Genomic DNA, 18,850 nt, shown 5'->3' with positions numbered 1-18,850 from the left:
CTCTTGGAGCTTTTGCTCCACATTGTATCATTTTCCTGCATTGACTTTTATAATATTTTTATTAGAGTTATATGTGTATATATCTTTTCTACTTTTCTGCCTTGTAAGCTTCTTAACAGCAAGTATATTATTTATCTCTTGCTCTATTATCAGACTTGTGTTGGAAGGGACCTTAAAGATCATCAGATCGAGCTCCATTGTACAAAACAGTAAACCAATGCTCAGAAAATTACACAACTATGTCAGATCTCTCAGCCTGCTCATGTCAGAACCTTTTAAAGGGGAAATCCCAGGTCATCTCCTAATTTCTGGTCTTATGCTCTTCATTTTCTACCACACTCTCCCTCAGGGCCTAATACAGTGTTTTGCACTGCCAAGTTTCATAAATATTTGAGCTAAACCAAATGTATGAATGTTAATATGTTATTTGTGCTCAGTTGAGAAAAATATATTAAATGTTGTGTTGTTGTTGTTTTAATTTCACAGTATTAGGTTTGATTCTTCCATTATGGGCAATAGCTCTCATTTCATTTGGTGTGGCTATTGTATTTGCTATTTTTGTGTGGTTGGTCGTTTGTCCATGGATGAAGAGGAAGATCGCAGGTAAGATCTTATGTACTATGGTTGCCAAAATGTTCCCTGTTCCTTATTCTTTACTTATACTTAGCTCTCAGTTATGTAATGGAGAAAACATTGAGGCATGAATAATATCAATCAGCAGGTTATCATACAATCATTTACATTTGGGTAAAATTATAATACTTTTTCTTAAGTAGTTAAGACACACAGGTACATAAACATATCACACACTACATCTTGGCTCAGACTCTTCCTGGCTCAGTTTTCCTTTCTTGTTCTCATTTTCCTGACTTTGATTGTTCTTATAAATATATTGGGGATAGAATTTTTGGAAACTCATTACTTTTTAAGTTACAAAAAAGTTTAAATTAAAAAGAATTTCCCTATTTGTCTTAAAGAAAAGGATATGTTTTCAGTGAGTTGAGAATACTCACATACACACATATACACACAAAAATTAGGCTAACAGTTTGAGCTCCAACTGGATAGCTGTGGAAACAGACTTGCATTAATATATAGCAATAAAGAATAATGATTTTTCAGTGATAATTCTCAGATCAGTTCAGTGTAATTAGAGAGAGTATTTGAGTTCTTAAACTCACCTTTTCCCTTCAATAGCAGAGTTTTTAGACATGTGTCTATACACATTTATATGTATATATTTATGTATGAATGTGTATGTACATATGTATACATGTATATAGAAATATAAATAAAATTGTCTTCAACTCCACACTTCATTTTCTCTGTCTAGATACAACTAATGTTTTCTGGTTTCTAAAGAAGGTACTAAACATGCTCAAATTTAAAACATATTTTAAACACAATGTGATGTATATTTTACTGAGCTTTTTAAAAAATTACATTAAAATGTTTTGCACAATTAAACATATATAACATACCAAATTACTTACTATTTCAAGGAAGGGAGAGCTAAAGAAGGGAGGGAGAAAATCTGAAACTCATGACTTTTTTTTTTTTAAAATGAACAATAAAAAAATTGTCTTTATGTTAAGTTGGGAAAAAAACAAAAAATTACTTTAAAATAAAATTACATTTAAGCACCCATCAGAATTATTTTGTGGTTGAAGGCAACCTGGCATAGTAGATGTCCAGCACGCTGTACTTGGAATTAGGGACAGTGGAATTTCACTTAGCTTTTACTCAGAGTGACACTTTACAAAGTGTATGACTCTTGTCAAGTCACTTACTTTCTCTTATTCTTAGTTTTTTCATCTATAAAATGGAGATAACAATTGTACCTACCTTACAGAATTATTGTGAGGCTCAAGTGAAACAATGTATATAAAGAACATTTTTCAAACTTTCAAGTTGTATCTGTAAAATGTTAATTATTATTGTTATTATCTAAAAAGATGTTTTGCTTTATGAAGGGTTAAGTTATAGCTTTAACTGTGTTTCTTTTAGGCAAATTAAAAAAAGAAGGTACCTTGTCAAGAATATCTAACGAAAGTCTCCATAAAATCCAAGAAACAGAGTCCCCTGTATTTAAGGAGCTCCCTGGCGCCAAGGCAAATGATGACAGCACAGTTCCCCTCACTGCCTCAGCGCCTGAAGCCCCCGGCGTGTCAGAGAGCGCCGTAAATGGAAGCCACTCCCGAGTGCCATACGGTGAGGAGGGAAATGGGTAGTTCTGCCCACCAGCAATGAGAAGTTTCAGACGGTTCCATGTCATAGGTCCCCTAACACCCAGTACCATAATCTAGAGGCTACAAGCACATTCAGGGGGCAGGTCAGAACTGAGGGGCAGGGCTGGCGGGGACTCCCCTAACACAGAGGGATTGCTGGTGGAGACTGCCCACCTTAGCCTGGCGCATTCCCTTCACTGATTAGGGGTTGTTTTTAAGGATTAAATGTGTAGGAAAGTGTGACCAGAACCACACAAATGAGAGTCTGAGCGGAGGAGACAGCCCCCATGGGTGACCTCTTTTATTTTCTCCAAGGGCATAAATTAGACCCGATTAGCCCCAGAGAGCAGAGGAAGAATTGACAAAAGAATCAGGAGCCCTGTCCCCATTTGGTTGCTTGCCCCCCCCCTTTTGGTGTATGAGTGGCTGCGGCTGTCTCTGAAGGGAGTACCCCATAAGTCGGACCACCACGGCTGTCGCAGCACTGGGCAGAAACCACCGTTTTAAGCTGCCACATCCCACAACCCTCGTTTTTCCTTGAGGAAGAGAAACTTTCCACCAAACTGCTTCTGTTAGGATCCTCCACCCAGCAGAAACAGGGGGAACCTTTTTCTAGCTTCCCTCCAGCACTTTGAGCTGTGGGGTAGATGAATAACCAGTGAGGGGCCAGAACCACCTTCTCCGTGAATATCTCTGGGAATAATGGGCAAGGTCGCAACTCCCAGAATACTTATGGGCCTTGCTGCTCCCAGGAGCAGCTTTCCAAGGTTATTGTTTTAGGGCCGAGGGAGGCAAGGACTAATTTGGCCCAAAGGATGCAAAATGTCTGTGCCACATAGACCTGACAAAAGTGTTTCCTTTTGTTGTGGGATCAGACTTTTGAGTAACGATTGTGAAGACCATAGTTTAAAATAAAAGAACAAAGGACCCACGTTAAATAGAGTACACCTTACAAGGGCTGCTGAAAAATGCCATTTGCCTGAACAAGTCTCATCAAAGGCTTCTAAGCTGAGAAGGAAGGGGGAGGGAGATGGTCTCCTCACCCTGCTAAGTACCCAAGAGCAGCCACATGTGGCACAGAGAGGAGGAGAGGGACCCAAAATTCATGGAGACAAGATCGGGCCATAAAATGGGTGTCCTCTGATGTCTGCCCAAATGCCGGACCTGTGAGGAAGGAAGGGAGTATAGACGAGACCCCTGTGAGAGCGGGCAGCTTTAGCTTCATCAGGATCCTTGGGGCTTCCTGGGAGGAGACCAAGCACTGAGAGATGGAAGGGGACCCCCGCAGCCTAGGGAAATGGGCTAGGAGTGAGGGCACTGAGCACAGGAAAAGGGAAGGGTGGGCAGGGGAGAAAATCTGCCGCCATGGGGCAGCAGGCTTGAGACATGATCACTGGGTCTGGGCTGGCAGAACCAGAAGCAGAACCAATACTTCCCTTGGATCCTCTCACCGGTGGGATCTGTCACCATGGATATAAAGTTCTACCAAACCTGACAGCTTATTCCTGACCCCTTTATTCTGTAGTCGCACTGGGTGATTTCTAAGGGATTTTTTTTTTTAAGGAAACTTGACATACTTTTAAAAACATAGTCATTTCGTGCTTTTGTCATTTACAAGTTTCTAGGATGCCCATTTGGCACAAAATGCGAGTTCCTCTTTCCTCTTGCCAGGAAGGGCGCTTTCCATGACCCACGGTTCTGTGAAGTCCCCCGTGTCCAACGGCACTTTTGGTTTCGACAGTCAGATGAGGAGCGACGGGCACGTCTATCACACGGTCCACAAGGACTCGGGGCTCTATAAAGACTTGCTGCACAAAATCCATCTTGACAGGGGGCCCGACGAGAAGCCCTTGCAAGAAAGCAATTACAAGTTGCTTCGCCGCAACAACAGCTACACGTGCTACACTGCGGCCATCTGCGGGATGCCCGTGCACTCGGCCTTCAAGGCTGCCGACTCGTCCTCCGCGCCCGAAGACAGCGAGAAGCTCGTGAGTGACGCCGTGTCCTACTCCAAGAAGCGGCTGCGCTACGACAGCTACTCCAGCTACTGCAACGCGGTGGCCGAGGCCGAGATTGAGGCCGAGGAGGGGGGCGTGGAGATGAGGCTGGCCTCAGAGCTGGCCGAGCCCGGCCCGCCCCTGGAGGACCCCGGCGAGGAGGAGAAGGAGGAGAAGGACACGGCCGAGGTGCACCTTCTCTTCCATTTCCTGCAGGTCCTCACGGCCTGTTTCGGCTCCTTCGCTCACGGCGGCAACGACGTCAGGTAAGGGCTCGCCACACGTGAGGTAAGGGCTCGCCACACATGGGCGCTGGCGAGCACAAGCACCGGCGGGGATGGCCGAGTTCCGAGCCTCTAGGTCAGCTCAGCTCCGAGGAGGGTCTTGAGGTTAGACCCTGAACTTGAGAGAAGTCAAGCATTCCTCCCCTCTGAGAGCTCCCTGGGGAGTGCCGCCTGCACGCCGGCCAGAGTGGGATAATGGAGGGCGAGCCGGGGGCTGGGGAGAGGGTCCAAAACCTCCTCATGCTGGAGGAGGCGGCCAAAATGGACTCTGGGGGACCCAGGTAAGGGCGGGGATTGCAGCCAGCAAAGGTGTGGAAGTTCTGGGGAAGGATCCGTGGGAAAGAGGAGTGGGAAAGAAAGTGGCTATTGGAGCCAGAGCGTAGCAGAGTAGATGTGAGGGCTGACGGAGGTGTCAGACGTTATCTATTAGGGAGCAACGATAGTGGTTAAGCAGAGGAGAGACACGGAGAAAGAATGTTAATGTTGGAGAGGTCCCCAGATGTCGTTGGAGAACAGAAAAGCTGAGAGCTAGAGAATCTAGTTAAGCAGCAGTAGTTACAGGGAACAAGAGTGAACTTCGGGGCGGTGGCAGTGGGGCTAGAAAGGAAGGGGAAGCTGTAAGAAACAATGTAAAGAAAGAACATTTGTGACTTCTTCTCATGTCTTAGTTTCTAGACCCAAATTTTAAAACAAAATAACTACATATATAACAAAATAACTGGTTTGTCTTCATAAAAAAAAAAATTTTTTTTAAATTTATCATCCTTGGAAGAGTAAGTATTATTTAGACAAGCCTGAAGTATTAGAAAGTGAACCGCAGGACTGGGAAATATGCTTGGAGACTTAAGGATTATATAACTCTGATGTGTGATGACTGCTTTCTCCCCTCCTAGTAATGCAATTGGCCCCCTCGTAGCTCTCTGGCTTATTTACCAACAAGGTGAAGTGCTACAAGAAGCGGTGACTCCAGTCTGGCTGCTGTTTTATGGAGGAGTTGGAATTTGTGCAGGTCTCTGGGTTTGGGGGAGAAGAGTGATCCAGACAATGGGCAAAGACCTCACCCCAATCACCCCATCCAGGTGAGTGCAGTTACTGGTGAGAGCCACTGATTATTTACAGACTGACAAATGAATGAGTTTTGGCCCTATGATTGGTTTTCATTTTTCTTTTATTTCTAATTATACATTTCTTTTCCCTTGATAATTTTAATAAAGGTCCTGATAGATACCTGATTTATCGAAACCCTTGGGAGCTGAGGAGTCTCCTGATTTCCTAATAACTACAGATCCATAAAGTGAGAAGATAGCAATTCCTGAGCACCGAGACTCCTCCAGAAATTGAACCTGCCCCCCTTATTTGTGTCTGTCCCACTCCCGTGGCCTCTGACAGTTTGCTCTCCTGAATGCGTGGCTTTAAGAGTAGAAAGGCTAGATCGGAAGCTCCCCACACGCTAATGCAGATTTATGAGTGTGCATTGTTCCCATTCAGCAGTCTCTTGTTCTGTTAATGCGATTCTGAATCAGTCAGCAGTAAACAATTGAACCAAAGAGTATTCTGGTAAGACTCTGGCACCCTGCCCGGTGTCAGTTAGGACTGATACAAAGAATGACTGTGCAGTGTTTTCTTATGCCCCCTGCAGTGGATTCACTATTGAATTGGCTTCGGCGTTCACAGTTGTGATAGCTTCCAATGTTGGACTTCCTGTCAGTACTACACACTGCAAGGTATGCCTCTGCCAAGCGACTGCAGTCCAGGCGGTGGGTCCCACTGGACTCCAGTCCTCGGGCTGCCAGGGCCAGCTTCGAGCGGCCTAGGGAATGTGGGGAAAGCCGATGCATCTCCGTGGCTGCGAGGGGCGCCTGCCTGCCTTAGTCGGCAGCGGCCCCCTCCCATCACGAGTGGCCTGCGTTCTCTGGAAGGCTCGGAAGTAGATGGTTTGGCCTTTCCCGGGCTGTGCCCTTCGAGCTTGGCCCTGAGCTCCCTCAAGCTCCGTCTTCCTGTTCAGCGGCTGAGACATCTCTGCTTCCTTGATGCATGCACGCATGGCAAGGGCTTCCCTCATCAGATCTATGCTGCAGATCCTCCATTTGTCCTTTTTCTTCTGTTTCTTTCATTGTTTCCACAGTGGATTTTGCATTGAAGTAATGTGTGCGCTAACCGTGCTCTTAGCCTCAAATGGGGGCATTCCAATCAGCTCCACTCACTGCAAGGTATTGGGAGGTGATAGAGGAAGTCAAGCTAAAATCAATCATCCAAATGAAATTGAAATAAAGTTGTTTCAGTTTGCTTTCCTTAGGGAGCCCTCAAAGGGACCACCGTGTCTTATGGTCACTTCCAGCTCACAAGTTGGCTGCTGGCAGGGTGAGGTGATGGAAAGAGCCTTGGTCTTGGAATCAGCAGCCCTGACTCCAGCCTGGCACCCACACTAACCCTAAGACTCTGGGCAAGACATGCTCGCACACTTCCTCTTCTGTAGGAAAAAGCGATGATTATAATTTCACCCCATGATTCTTATTTGCCTAAAAGTGATTGAGCATCTTACTCAAAAGAATAATTCCTATCCTAATAGATTAATGGAGAGGTTGCAGAGAAAATGCCAGACATTGGAATACATCCAGAAAGGCCCACCATTATTATTCAGACTCCACAAATTCAGAAACACTTCCTGATTTTTCTAGATGCTTCTGAATTCACCCCCAGATAGTATGAGGCCTGCCTAAAGAGGATGGATTAAAAGCGATTTTCTAATAAACCTACACAGCATTGCTGAGGGGAAGTCCTAAATTGGTCATAATTAACATTTAAGACTAACCTAGGACCTTCCCTTTATGTATAAAAGATTCAGCAGCAGTAGGGAAAGGGAAAGTAGGGAAATTCCTCCATATACAGTTAACTTTAAAGGGGTTAAAAAAAGTGATTAAAAAAAAACCCCTAGAGTGAATCTGTACTAGAAGTGAACATTTTTTTTTCAGCTCTTAACATTCTATAGTCTCATAGAAAGAAACTTTGTAGTCTTCTGGTCCAACCCTTCATTCTATAGGGGAGGAAGATGAGACCCAAAACAGGGCCAGAGCCAGATTCACATGGAAGATGTAAAAAAGAAAGGTGGTCTTTACAAACCATTTGTGGGTCACAGATAACCATTGGGCTTTTTAAGTGGGGGAAACACACTTTTCTTGTTGTGTTTAAGTGTCTATTCCTCCTAAAAATACTTTTTAAATTTGGGTTGGAAAAGAGGGAAGTATTGTTTGCTTTTGAGCAAACATTGACACTATATAAGGAGCCATCCTAATGAAATCAAACTGTTTCAAAGCAACTAAAGAATTTCTTGAAGAAATATTGCAGATTATTTCTTTAGTTTCTCTAGTTTGCTAACTGCTTTCCTAACTTTTCATTCATCAGAATGTTTATTAACAAACTAACTTGTTAAATTATTTTTTAATATAATAATCAAATCCTACAACAGGATTTAATAATAAGTAATGCCAGTCTTGCTGATACCACCATATCCAGAATGTAAACTACTTGGCAACTGAAAAGTACAATGTACATACGAATAACAAACTCCAATATTTTATCTTAAAATATAATTTGGTACAAGTGAACCCAAATGATAAAGAAAAAGAGTTCTTAATGATACTTATGCTAGAATAATATATTTAGATTTAATATAGATAGAGAATCTGTCCTGAGATTTGCAGACCTTAAGATTTGGTACAACCAATAACAAGTATATTAAGTGTCTTTCCTAAGTTTCCTATACTTTCTTAAGTATATTTCCGTGTCTTTCAAACATCATATGTTGGATGCCAATTCCTCTAGATAAACATTTCAGCATTTCCTCAATTGTAAGCTTATCAGAGGTGAAGAATGTTTTAGAAAGTAATAATTATCTTGGAGCCATCTGGAACCTGTGACTTTTTTAAAATGTATTTTGATAACTGCATTTCAGCATAATTGGTTTCCTTTGGTTTTTTGCATGTGTTTTGTTTTATGCATCTAAAAATTTTGTTTTAAGAAGACAGTCCATAGGCTTCATCATACTTAATGTCAAAAGAGTAAGAAACCCAAAATGAGAAGAATATGACAATTAGATTAATATTAGTACATAAATCATGGGAGAAAGAGTGCCTAGAAAACCTAATGAGGTGTTCAGACTTCAATAAACAATTCTCTTTGCTTCTAAAACTTTTCATTATAATTAACTCACTCTGTAGACCCCTCTGCTGTTCTGCTGGAGGTGAGCCTGACCACTTATGCCAAGGTGTCAAACACTCTGCCAAGTCTATCAAGCTAGAAAGGCTTTCAGGGTGGCCCCAGTGGTGGAAAATATGCCTGCCAACCAGTGACCAGCCTAGGGAGAAAGTCAGCAGATTGACCAATAAGTCACGAGTTTCTTTGGCCAGAGAAATTTGTTTAAAAACATTGTCATGGAGTACTCGTTCTGATGGAATCAGAGATTTTTTAAAATACTGAAGCATCCCTAGACCTACTCGTACACCGTAAAGAAGTATTCCTGAAGACCACATACTTATTTTTTTATATTAGCTTTCCACTGTTCCTAAAATGGCTACTGTTGTTGTAGTTTGCCCTTCCTTCTTAAAGAAGACCATGATATCAGGGAGGAGATGCCATGACCTGCAAGTGAATTGGATTTCAGTGAAGGAGGGCTGGGCAAGGGCACCTGCCTCACTTTCCCCTCCAGAGCCATCTGGTCCAGTGGCTAGACATATATCAGGACAACCAGGGATGGCCCTTAGCCTTTTTAAGCTAAAGTTTTTAACAGGTCTCAGTTTGACTGAGGCATGTCCAATCAGTGATTAAGGCTAGGTAAGTAATGAAACAGAGAAGGACCTCTTTTACCTAGTTAAAAAACAAAAAAAATATATACAATACACATATACACACATAAATACGTTTATACATACACATATTTGGGTATACATGTGTATATACTTGTGTGTGTGTGTGTGTGTGTGTGTGTGTGTGTGTGTATAAAAGTCTGGGGATGAGGAGAGATTCTGGGGATTCTGGCCAAAATAGAAAAAATAATATTTACATTCATTCTGAGCCAATCAGAGCCCAAGCAATGACCAAATGGAGCTTAACCTAGGACCTCCTGTTGCTTAATCAGTGAGGGCCAGAATAATTTGGGCTTACGGCATGATCCAAATATTTATTTTTCATATTAATCTTCTGCTGTTCCTGAAATGCCTATTAGTAGCATAGGTTAAGACATTCCATCACCTAGGAGAGATAATCTGATTAATGAATCCGAGGAAACAATCTGGAAAGGAAATTTTTAACTTAAATTTTATCAGACATTAAGCATATACTAAGCGCTTCTCCTTGGGAATACAAAAACCAGAAAGAAATAGGACTTTAATTCATGAAATTTAGATTCTACTGGAGAGGCAGCATGCTTATAGAGATGTGTGAGTGTGTTCAGGTGGTCAGAGAAACCTTTCCCCATTAGAACCAGAACACCATTGGCCAGCTCCCAGGCAAGTGCCCTTGTCAGATTAAGGTGGGAGTGGGGAAATCCCCTGTCATCCTTCTACATGGATTGATATTAAAGACATGAAGTCTCAGGGGAGAGTAACTTGTGTGTCCCAGTGGGGAGTGTGGTTGGGTGGGGGACCAGAGGCAGGAGTGCAGGGCAGTCCCAACGGGGATGATGAGAAGCAGCACCCTTCAAACACCCACTGATATTTCATTTTTACCAAGCCTGCCTGTGTTATCAAAATTTAAAAAGAGAAGCACTATTTGCTGCTTGATTTGTGTAATTATTACAAGCGATGGGAGCATTCCCTCCCATTTCTCAACTATCTCCCAAGAATTTCTTAATCCAGTTCCAAGGAGGCCTAAGAGAAAAAGTCGTCCTCCCCTGGGGCAGAATGCTACTGCTAATGAATAAGTTCTGCTGGTCCTGGCTGTGACCCGAGAACCTTCCTGTTGGCCCCTGCCAAGGAGAGAAAGGAGGAGCAGTCAGCTGCTTCTTGGCACTCTCTGGGGGCAAGTAAATATGGCAGGTAAATCTCCCCCTCCTCTTCCAAAAAAAAAGACATCCCTGGATGGTGAGTCTGACACCTCACCTTTGAATGAGGGAGACCTCTGTTTTGTAACATAAACACGAGTCCGAGCCCCAGCTTAGATTCCCTTGTGGTCCCTCACTGAGCTAGATTGTCGTCTGCCACATATTTCTTCCCCCTGCCTGGATCCCTGTGTGGGATACGTGGGCTGAAGTATGTGAGAGCGTGGGATGGAGGGAAGAATCGGGCCCTATGTAAGGACAGTCATGAATCCCACAGCCAGCCACTGTTTCTTACAGCATGCTGAAATCATAAATCTGAGGGTAGGGGCAGGGGCCCAGCAGCTGAAAGTCACTGCGCCTCAGTTCATCTCCGCCTGAGCATTGCAGAACTGGTGTTGGGGCTTCAGCACCAGCCCCTGGACGGGCACCCACTCCCTGCCACCCACGGCCAGGCCCTGGACAGACCTTAAACAGGGGAGCTGGTTGTCACTGACCCCCTGTCGCTTTTGTCATCTGCTCCCATTTATTAAATTAGCTGACACCTTGGAGCATTTGCAAGCATACATTATCTCTTCTGAGTATCACTTTGGAATGTGGCTGGCAAATAGGACAAGGAGGTACCCAGCTGGTTGCTCTCTGCAGTGCTCTGCAAAGTTTGTAGAGGAAAGATGGCAGTGAAGAATAAAAATGAGCTTTTAGAATTACCAGGGCATTTCATTTACACGTTCTTCTCCCTTGCCACAGAAAATCAAGAGCTGGAGAGCTAAAAAAGCACAGACACCCAAGGTGCTAACTCTTCTAAATATCGGGGTAGCCTTTCCCTGTTTTGCAGATGCTGAAATATGCACAGAAGGAGAATGCTTTTAGGGGGAAAAGTGACATAATAAAAATAACTTAAACTGATTTTCATATGATAATTTCAGGTTTGCAGGCCCTTGGAACACATACTATCTCAGCTGTTCCTCATGACAATCCTTACTCCAGGTCTCATCCACCAGTCTGGTTGCTAAATGTATTGCCTTCCTCAGTGTGGCAGTGTCTGGTTGCTAAATGTATTGCCTTCCTCAGTGTGGCAGTGTCTTTGAGAGTTTCCTAGTGGCCACTAGTAAATGACCGCTGCTTCTACCACACAGTCAACTTAGCTCAATTAGTGCAACCCTCTGGTCAGGAAACAGATGCAGAGTCGGGCTGAGGTGACTTGCCCATGGTTACACTTCTAGTTAGTGGTAGAGGCAATCAATCAGTAAACATTTATTAAGCATCTCCTGTGTACCAGGTTCCACAGTAAGCTCTAAAGTTACAAAAAGTGGCAAAAAACATTGCCTGCTCTTAAAATGTTTAGTCTAATGAGCAGGACTTGAATCCTTGTTTTCTGATATCTATTATTTCTCATTAAGAGGTTTACGTTTTGAAAGCTATGCATTTCATTTCCAAAAAGCTAAGCCCAGGTTAGCTAAGTAAGTTAAGTTTCAGTGTAATAATAGTCTGGTCACACTAAGAAAAACTAAGCAGACAGTTAGCTTTGAAAATAGAAATGTTCACAGAAGCAAAGTTCACTAGCTTGCAAATAATTCTTTCCTGCAGTTAACTTCAGATTTATGACACGGTCATAATAACTAAACATAGGCAGTCTTTGTGAGCTCTTAGATATGAATTTAGACCCAGTCCAATGGTCAGATTTTGGATTATCCACTGTTGGCATGTCTCATCTGACAGTAGTGTGAAAGAAAGCATTTTGATTAGCACAGGTCATATAGACTAAAGGGTAAAGTCATCACAAGGAACCCCTAAGTTAGAGTAGTCTTGACTCCAGATAGCCAGTCTGGATGGAACAAAGGCTGTTTGATAACAGCTGAGTTGGGTTTTCCATTTTAAATGATCTGTACTGTGACCTACTGGATAAATCCTCTGATTTATCTGAGATACAATGAAGTTAAATGACTTCCCCAAAGGCACATAGGGCGTTTATAATGCACTTTCCAGCTTGCAGAGCACTTTCTCTTAGTCACCTGGAGAGTGACTCATTTATTATTATTATTATTAATATGCTCATTTTACAATGGAGTGGATGAGAGGTCGGTGATTTGCTCAGGGACTCCTAGCCGAGGCGCCTCTGAGGGAGGAATTGGACTATGGCCTTCCTGAAGCCATGTCCAGCACTCTCTCCAGAATCTCCCCCTCCCTTTTATTTTTGACATAGACCTCTACTTCCTTTACTGAAAAGTCCCTCTTCCAGGGTAGACACAGACCTGTGCAAGGACATCCCACCAGGGGCTCTTGTGCCGCAGTTCCCCTTCTTGCATTCTGCTCCCCAATACTGCTTCTTCAAGATTTCCCAAGTGATGGACAGAATCCCACTTCACAACATAGACTAGTCAGCAGAATTAGCATTACTGGAAAGCCAAAACAGGACGATGACAGTGAACATTAAAAGCTATGCTATTATTTTCTCAGATCATTAATTAAGATGTTTTTCTCCTCCTGGTGGGGTTTGCCAAGAAAGAACATTCAAATTAGTCCAGGAACTGGGCAAGTTGGGCAAACAGAAAATATTTGATTGTACTTAAGAGTGAGTTTTGATTAAGGAATGAGTTACTGTTGTAATTTTTCCTCCCAGGAAGACACCTTGTTCTCTATTTATCCATTTATAACTTCCCAGTTGGGGAAAGAATAGATTTGGAGCATATACAGTGGATAGAATCAGGAAGTATCTGGCCTCACTCACTAGTTGTGTGATCCTGGGCAAGCCACTTAACCCTGTTTACCTCCATTTCCTCATCTGTAAAATGAGCTGGAGAAGGAAATGGCAAACTACTGCAGTATCCCTGCCAAGAGAACTACAAATGAGGTCACAAGCAGTCTAAGAGTACATAGGTCTCCATCAGAATCTCATTCATTAGAAATTCCTGCATATGACATTTGTGGATTCTTGATTTTAAAAGAAACTAAATGAATTCTGCTTAATGGAGTACCATGGAAAAACTGCTGGAGCCAGAGTCAGAGGACTTGGATTTGAATCCCAGCTCTGCCCCATAATATGTCTCTGAATGTGGTCAGATCACTTAACATCTCAGTATCTCAGTTTTCTCATCCGTCAAATGCGATGGCTGGGCTAGGTGAACTTTGACTTTCCACCTCTAAATCTAGGATGCTAATGCTTATACAGTACTGATCATGAGGGAACACTGGATGGAGGCAAACCCTGAGATTCTGCTTGTTGGGGTCACCACTGTGAAAATTAGTTATTGGCAAGAGGGGACAAAGGCATTCATCCTACAAAGTAGCCAAATCCTACTGTCCTCATTTTACAGATAAGGAAACTGAAGATAAAAAAGATAATTAGCTGAATTGTCCAAAACCGGACAAAAGCATTCATTTAGACATCCTGACCATAGCATCTTATTTCATCCTCACAAGCATCCTGTGAGGAAGCCAAATCCCACTGTCCCCATTTTACAGATAAGGAAACTGAAGATAAAAAGGATAATTAGGTGAATTATCAAAAACAGGACAAGGAAATCCTGAGCATAGCGTCTTATTATTTCATCCTCACGGCAGTCCTATGAGGTAGCCAAATCCTACTGTTCTCATTTTATAGATAAGGAAACTGAAGATAAAAAGGATAATTAGGTAAATTATCAAAAACCCTTGACCTCTGTCCTCCAAAGCCAGTGGCCTGTATGTGATACTATCATGCCTGGATCATCACTTGCATCCAGATGTAAGGGTGCCCTTCTTCAGGTACATCTGGCAGCTTCACAAGGGCCCCTCCGGGCCTCTGGAGGACTGGCCAGCCCGCCTTCACCGCTGCTCGGTGACTTGGGCCTTCTTGGGGAGGCAGCCCCGGTGTGCCACGATGCCCTGGGCCTAGCCCATCACCGGCACTCTTTTTGGAGGGCAAGAACCACTGTAGGTCGGGCTTTAGTTGTTTTCTTCAATGACATTGCTTTTTAGTCTTTTAATTTTTTCCCACTTTATGAATGTGACTGGAGACCCTGAAGCAAAGTCTGCCCTTAAAAATCCAACCCCTGAGCCAGTAGAAAACCAGGAGCAGGTGTGGAGGCACCCGGGGATGTACAATGTCCCCATGTCTGTAGGAGCCGCAGAAACGGGCCCGGCGCCTCTCCGCAGGCCAGTGCTCGTGTTCGTGAGCCTTTGTTGTCCCGGAGAATTGTTCCCAAATATATTCCGTGTGCTTGTCTCTCATCACGGACATTACCGCACTGACCATTAGGACTTAAAGAGGCTCCCTTTGCTTTCACGTTGAGCTTAAGTCAAAGCAGGAAGCCCTTAATTCTTAGGCTTCCCAGGGTCCGACCTGGGCCCAGAAGGTAGATTGGCCTTGTGACCGGGGCCTGCCCCGACACGGCCAGAGGAAGCATGAGGAGGGAGGGACGCCTCGGCTTCCCGGGCGTCCCCCCTCGGAGCCACGTGGTATCAGCAAGCTGGTGGTAGCTGTGAGTCCTTGCGTGGCCGGCCTGTGCTCATGTGTCCATGCTCCCCCCCCCAGGTCGGCTCCGTGGTGGCCGTGGGCTGGATCCGGTCGCGGAAGGCCGTCGACTGGCATCTCTTCCGGAACATCTTCGTGGCCTGGTTCGTGACCGTGCCGGTGGCCGGCCTGTTCAGCGCCGCGGTGATGGCCATCCTGATGTACGGCATCCTGCCGTACGTGTGAAGAGGCCCCGGGCTCAGGCGCATGCGTTGTGAAGGGACGGCCCGGGGGGCGGCGGGGTCCCAGCTCCGTCTCACATGCTCACTCTTCGCCACCAGCTTCAGCGGATCCCGGAGTACCGACGGTGACCCCCTCACTACGCCACCCCCCGAGCGGCGGAGCTCCCGCTTTCATCCTTAACCCGACTACTGTCCATAACCACACGTGCTCCATTGGTGACGTAACATGTGCCGCCCTTCATTATCTATTAAACATATGCTGTATACATAGAGTAGGAAGCACTACTGCGGATATAGTCAAAGTGGGGGGGGAGAGAATTGCTAGAATCATCCAATAAATCTGTATATAATTATTTCAGTGGCGGTTTTTAAAGCCTTTTTAAAGGCAGGTGTAGATTGGGAAATGCTTTTCCCCTGTGTGTAAGATAAATGAGGTACAGGCTGTATAACAAATCTGAAAACACTGTATGTAGGTCTGTGATGGTCTCTGTGCTATGGAAATAATACTGGAACAAAAGTTCACAAGTGCTTTCATGAAATAATTTGTCCATATACTGTATTGATTATTGTGTAATATATTGTAATTGCTTTTGTAAATACTTAAAACTGTAACTTTTTAATGGTGCATTTCCCTTTTACATTTTGGATCAGAAAGTTTTAGAAAGTACCAAAGAAGCAGGGGAGTATTTTGCCAGTATTACATTTTCACACTATATTTATCTCCTTCTTCCTTGTTTCCACTATTAAACCGGGATTATGGCAAGACCAATCATGTTTGAACCTGCCCCAGAGTAGTTGATTATGACAGTTAGACCCAGCATTCCCCCATGGCATCAGTGATCTCCCTTCCCTTCCTTCCCTGCCCAAGTACCACAGATCAGGAAGCTCTTGTGAGAGAACAGACATATCTAAGGAAAAATGATAAATAATAATAGTGATAAAATGGTACAGTATCAGCTGCACTTCAAATCCTCTCCCCAACCCACTCCCTCTTCCTATAACCTCCTCAAAGAAACTCCAGTCACAGACTTTGAAATAAGTGTTATATATTCTGGGAAGGGACATTATGGAACTAATTAGTTACAATTCAAGATTTGGTTTTGATTTTGGCTGAAATGATCACTGATCAGAAAGTCCATCGGCTTAGTGTTTGTATTGGAGGAACTGACAATGCCAGGATCCTATCCCGGTCCTTCAGCTGTTTTTTGTAAGTATGAGGGAGAGAAAGCTTGACTAATGCTTAGAAACCTGAGACTATTGAAATGCTGCTAAATTTTTGATATTGACAGACATTTTATTGGTACTTCATTGTGATTTTTTTCATTAATCAGCCATATTAAATTTATAATAAAAATGACCCCTGAAATCCTGCTGATTGTATTTTTTTAAACTTAAAATTGTATTATCTTTGTGTTGTGCTTTTTGTTTGAGAGTGCAGAGGCTGGTGTGTCTGCATGTGGTGTGATGAATTTTAATGGGAATTTTTTATATCTGTATATTGCCCTCTGATCCCAGGCATTTTTGCCCCATGCCTAGAACACCGTCCCTTCTTACCTCCCCCAACTCTGGGTTCCCCAGCTTCCACCAGATTCTATCTAAAATCCCACCCTTCTGCCTGAAATCTTTCTCAAACCCTCTTGATGCCTTCCCTGTGGTGGTTATCTCCATTGTATTATTGTTCGGTCATTTTCAGTCACATCCATTTCTTTGTGATCCCATTTTCTTGGTAGAGATACTGAGTGCTTGCCTTTTCCTTCTCTAGCCCGTTTTACAAATGGGGAAACTGAGGCAGTGTTAAACAACTTGACCAGGGTCACACATGAAGCTGAATTTGAACTCTGGTCTTCTTGACTCCCAACCCAGAATTCTATCCACCGTACCAACTAGCTACTACAATTTATTATATGTGTATTGTATCATATTTATATACAATATACATAAAATGTGCATTATATACTTACATAAAACCTATATATTCTATGGGTTTTTATGTCAGTTGTACATAGTTGTTCTTGTGTTTTCTTCCCCATTAGACTATGGGCTGTTTATGCTTCTGTTTGATTCTTCACACGGTGCCTGGCACACAGTAGGTGTGCAGTATGTGCCTAATTAATGCTGATTCACTGACTGATGCTGATTCACTGATTGATGCCTGCTGTTGAAAGGGAAAGGTTCTTTTCCCTCAGAGCTTCAGGCCCAGTGGTAGAACACAGTTTGTTCAAAGCAGCAAGCCCCTTCTTGTGAAAGGCTGCAGCAGATTGGGCAGGACGGGGCCTGAACCAGAGTTTCCACCTTGGCTGTCCTGGGTGACCTTGGGGACCGAGTCGCTGAGTCTGGACCTCAGTTTTTTCATCTGTAAAATAGGGACGTTGGACAAACTAGTGATCTCGCACTGACATTATGTGATCCCATAAACCTAAAACTGGCAAAGAAAAAGTCCGGCTTCCAGCCGCAGCCCGACGGAGGCTGCAGGGGCTGTAGCCCTGGCCTTTCCAAACCCAAACCACAAAGGTCCAGCAGGACTGTCACTGATAAAGCTGTAGCACAGTCCACTGAGCTGATGGCAGAAATGGGTTTGGGGAGGGGGAACAGCGGGAGAGCAGATGCGTCCCCCGCCCGTGGGATCCTTCCCTCCGCCTTGGAGCAGAAAGCTTTTCCCTAACAACTCCCTGAGATGTCGGGGAACGGCAGGTACCTCATCTGAGCCAAGCCCCAGGTCAGCACTAGGGGTGCGAATAGGAGCTGGTCTTGCCCTCAAAGGGCTTACAGGACTCAAGGGAAAGGGACCCAAGAGAAAGGGGGCGGGAGGTGGGGGGGAGAAGTACCCACGGAGTCTGATGGAGCGGTCCACAAACTGGTGGTGGCAGGTGAAGGAGCAGGGAGCCCTCTTGAAATGGCAGCTCTGGAAGCTTTGTTCCACTCTCCAATCAGAGGGTCAGAAGGTCCAGCTTCGAAGCCTCAGCCTCATGAGATGAGTTTCTGAGAACAGGGGCCACTTTTCTGTTTATATCCCCAGAATTAGCACAGTTCTTTTGCACATACTAAATCCTTAATCAATGCTTTTTTCACTCCCTAGTTTCCTTCAAAGCACCATTTTTTTTTATCAAATTAAATTTTTATTTAATTTTTTTTACTGAAGCTTTTATTTTCAAAACATATGCAAGGATCATTTTTCACCACTGATCTTTGCAAGGCCTTGTGTTCCAATTTCTTCCCTCTCCCCCACCCCCTCTCCTAGATGGCAACTAATCCAATATATGTTAAACATGGTAAAAAATATATGGAAATCCAATATAGGCCCATGTATTTATACAATTATCTTGCTGCACAAGAAGAATCAGATCAAAAAGGAAAAAAAGAGAAAATTTTTTTGCAAACTAAAGAAGTGAAAATGCTAAGTTGTGATCCACACTCAGTTCCCCCAATTTTCTCGCTGAGCAAAGGACCACCTTTCTATATGAAGTCTTCCTGATTCACCATCCCCTTCTCTACTGCTGGTGCCTTTCTCCTCCTCCCAATTATCCCATCTCCATGTTGTTCATGCATATATGTCTTTATGCTCTTTCCTTCTGGAATTCAGGAGTGGGTTTTGTCTTTGTATACACAGCATCTGGCACAAAGCTGGTACTTAATTAA

General features: G+C 43.8%; 1 protein-coding gene across 10 annotated transcripts in view; it reads left to right on the top strand.

The window, feature by feature from the left end:
• SLC20A2 (solute carrier family 20 member 2) overlaps positions 1 to 16,204 on the top strand; it is a 119,941-nt gene extending 103,737 nt beyond the window's left edge. For 9 of the 10 annotated variants that reach the window (XM_012539999.3, XM_023494751.2, XM_031950781.1 and 6 more), the window contains 6 exons: positions 487 to 603; positions 2,008 to 2,211; positions 3,900 to 4,491; positions 5,403 to 5,588; positions 6,149 to 6,233; positions 15,054 to 16,204. In XM_012539999.3, the coding sequence (XP_012395453.1) occupies positions 487 to 603; positions 2,008 to 2,211; positions 3,900 to 4,491; positions 5,403 to 5,588; positions 6,149 to 6,233; positions 15,054 to 15,218 (1,349 nt within the window). In that variant the 3' untranslated portion in view covers positions 15,219 to 16,204. Of the gene's footprint in view, positions 1 to 486; positions 604 to 2,007; positions 2,212 to 3,899; positions 4,492 to 5,402; positions 5,589 to 6,148; positions 6,234 to 6,634; positions 6,720 to 15,053 lie in introns of all 10 variants that reach the window. The other variant, XM_012540001.3, reaches the window with a different exon arrangement.
• The last annotated feature ends 2,646 nt before the right edge of the window (positions 16,205 to 18,850 follow it).

Source organism: Sarcophilus harrisii, chromosome 2 (assembly GCF_902635505.1).
Source record: "Sarcophilus harrisii chromosome 2, mSarHar1.11, whole genome shotgun sequence".
NCBI lineage: Eukaryota > Metazoa > Chordata > Mammalia > Dasyuromorphia > Dasyuridae > Sarcophilus > Sarcophilus harrisii.
Note: the sequence above shows the minus strand (reverse complement) of the source record. Positions and strands in the feature narration are given on the sequence as shown.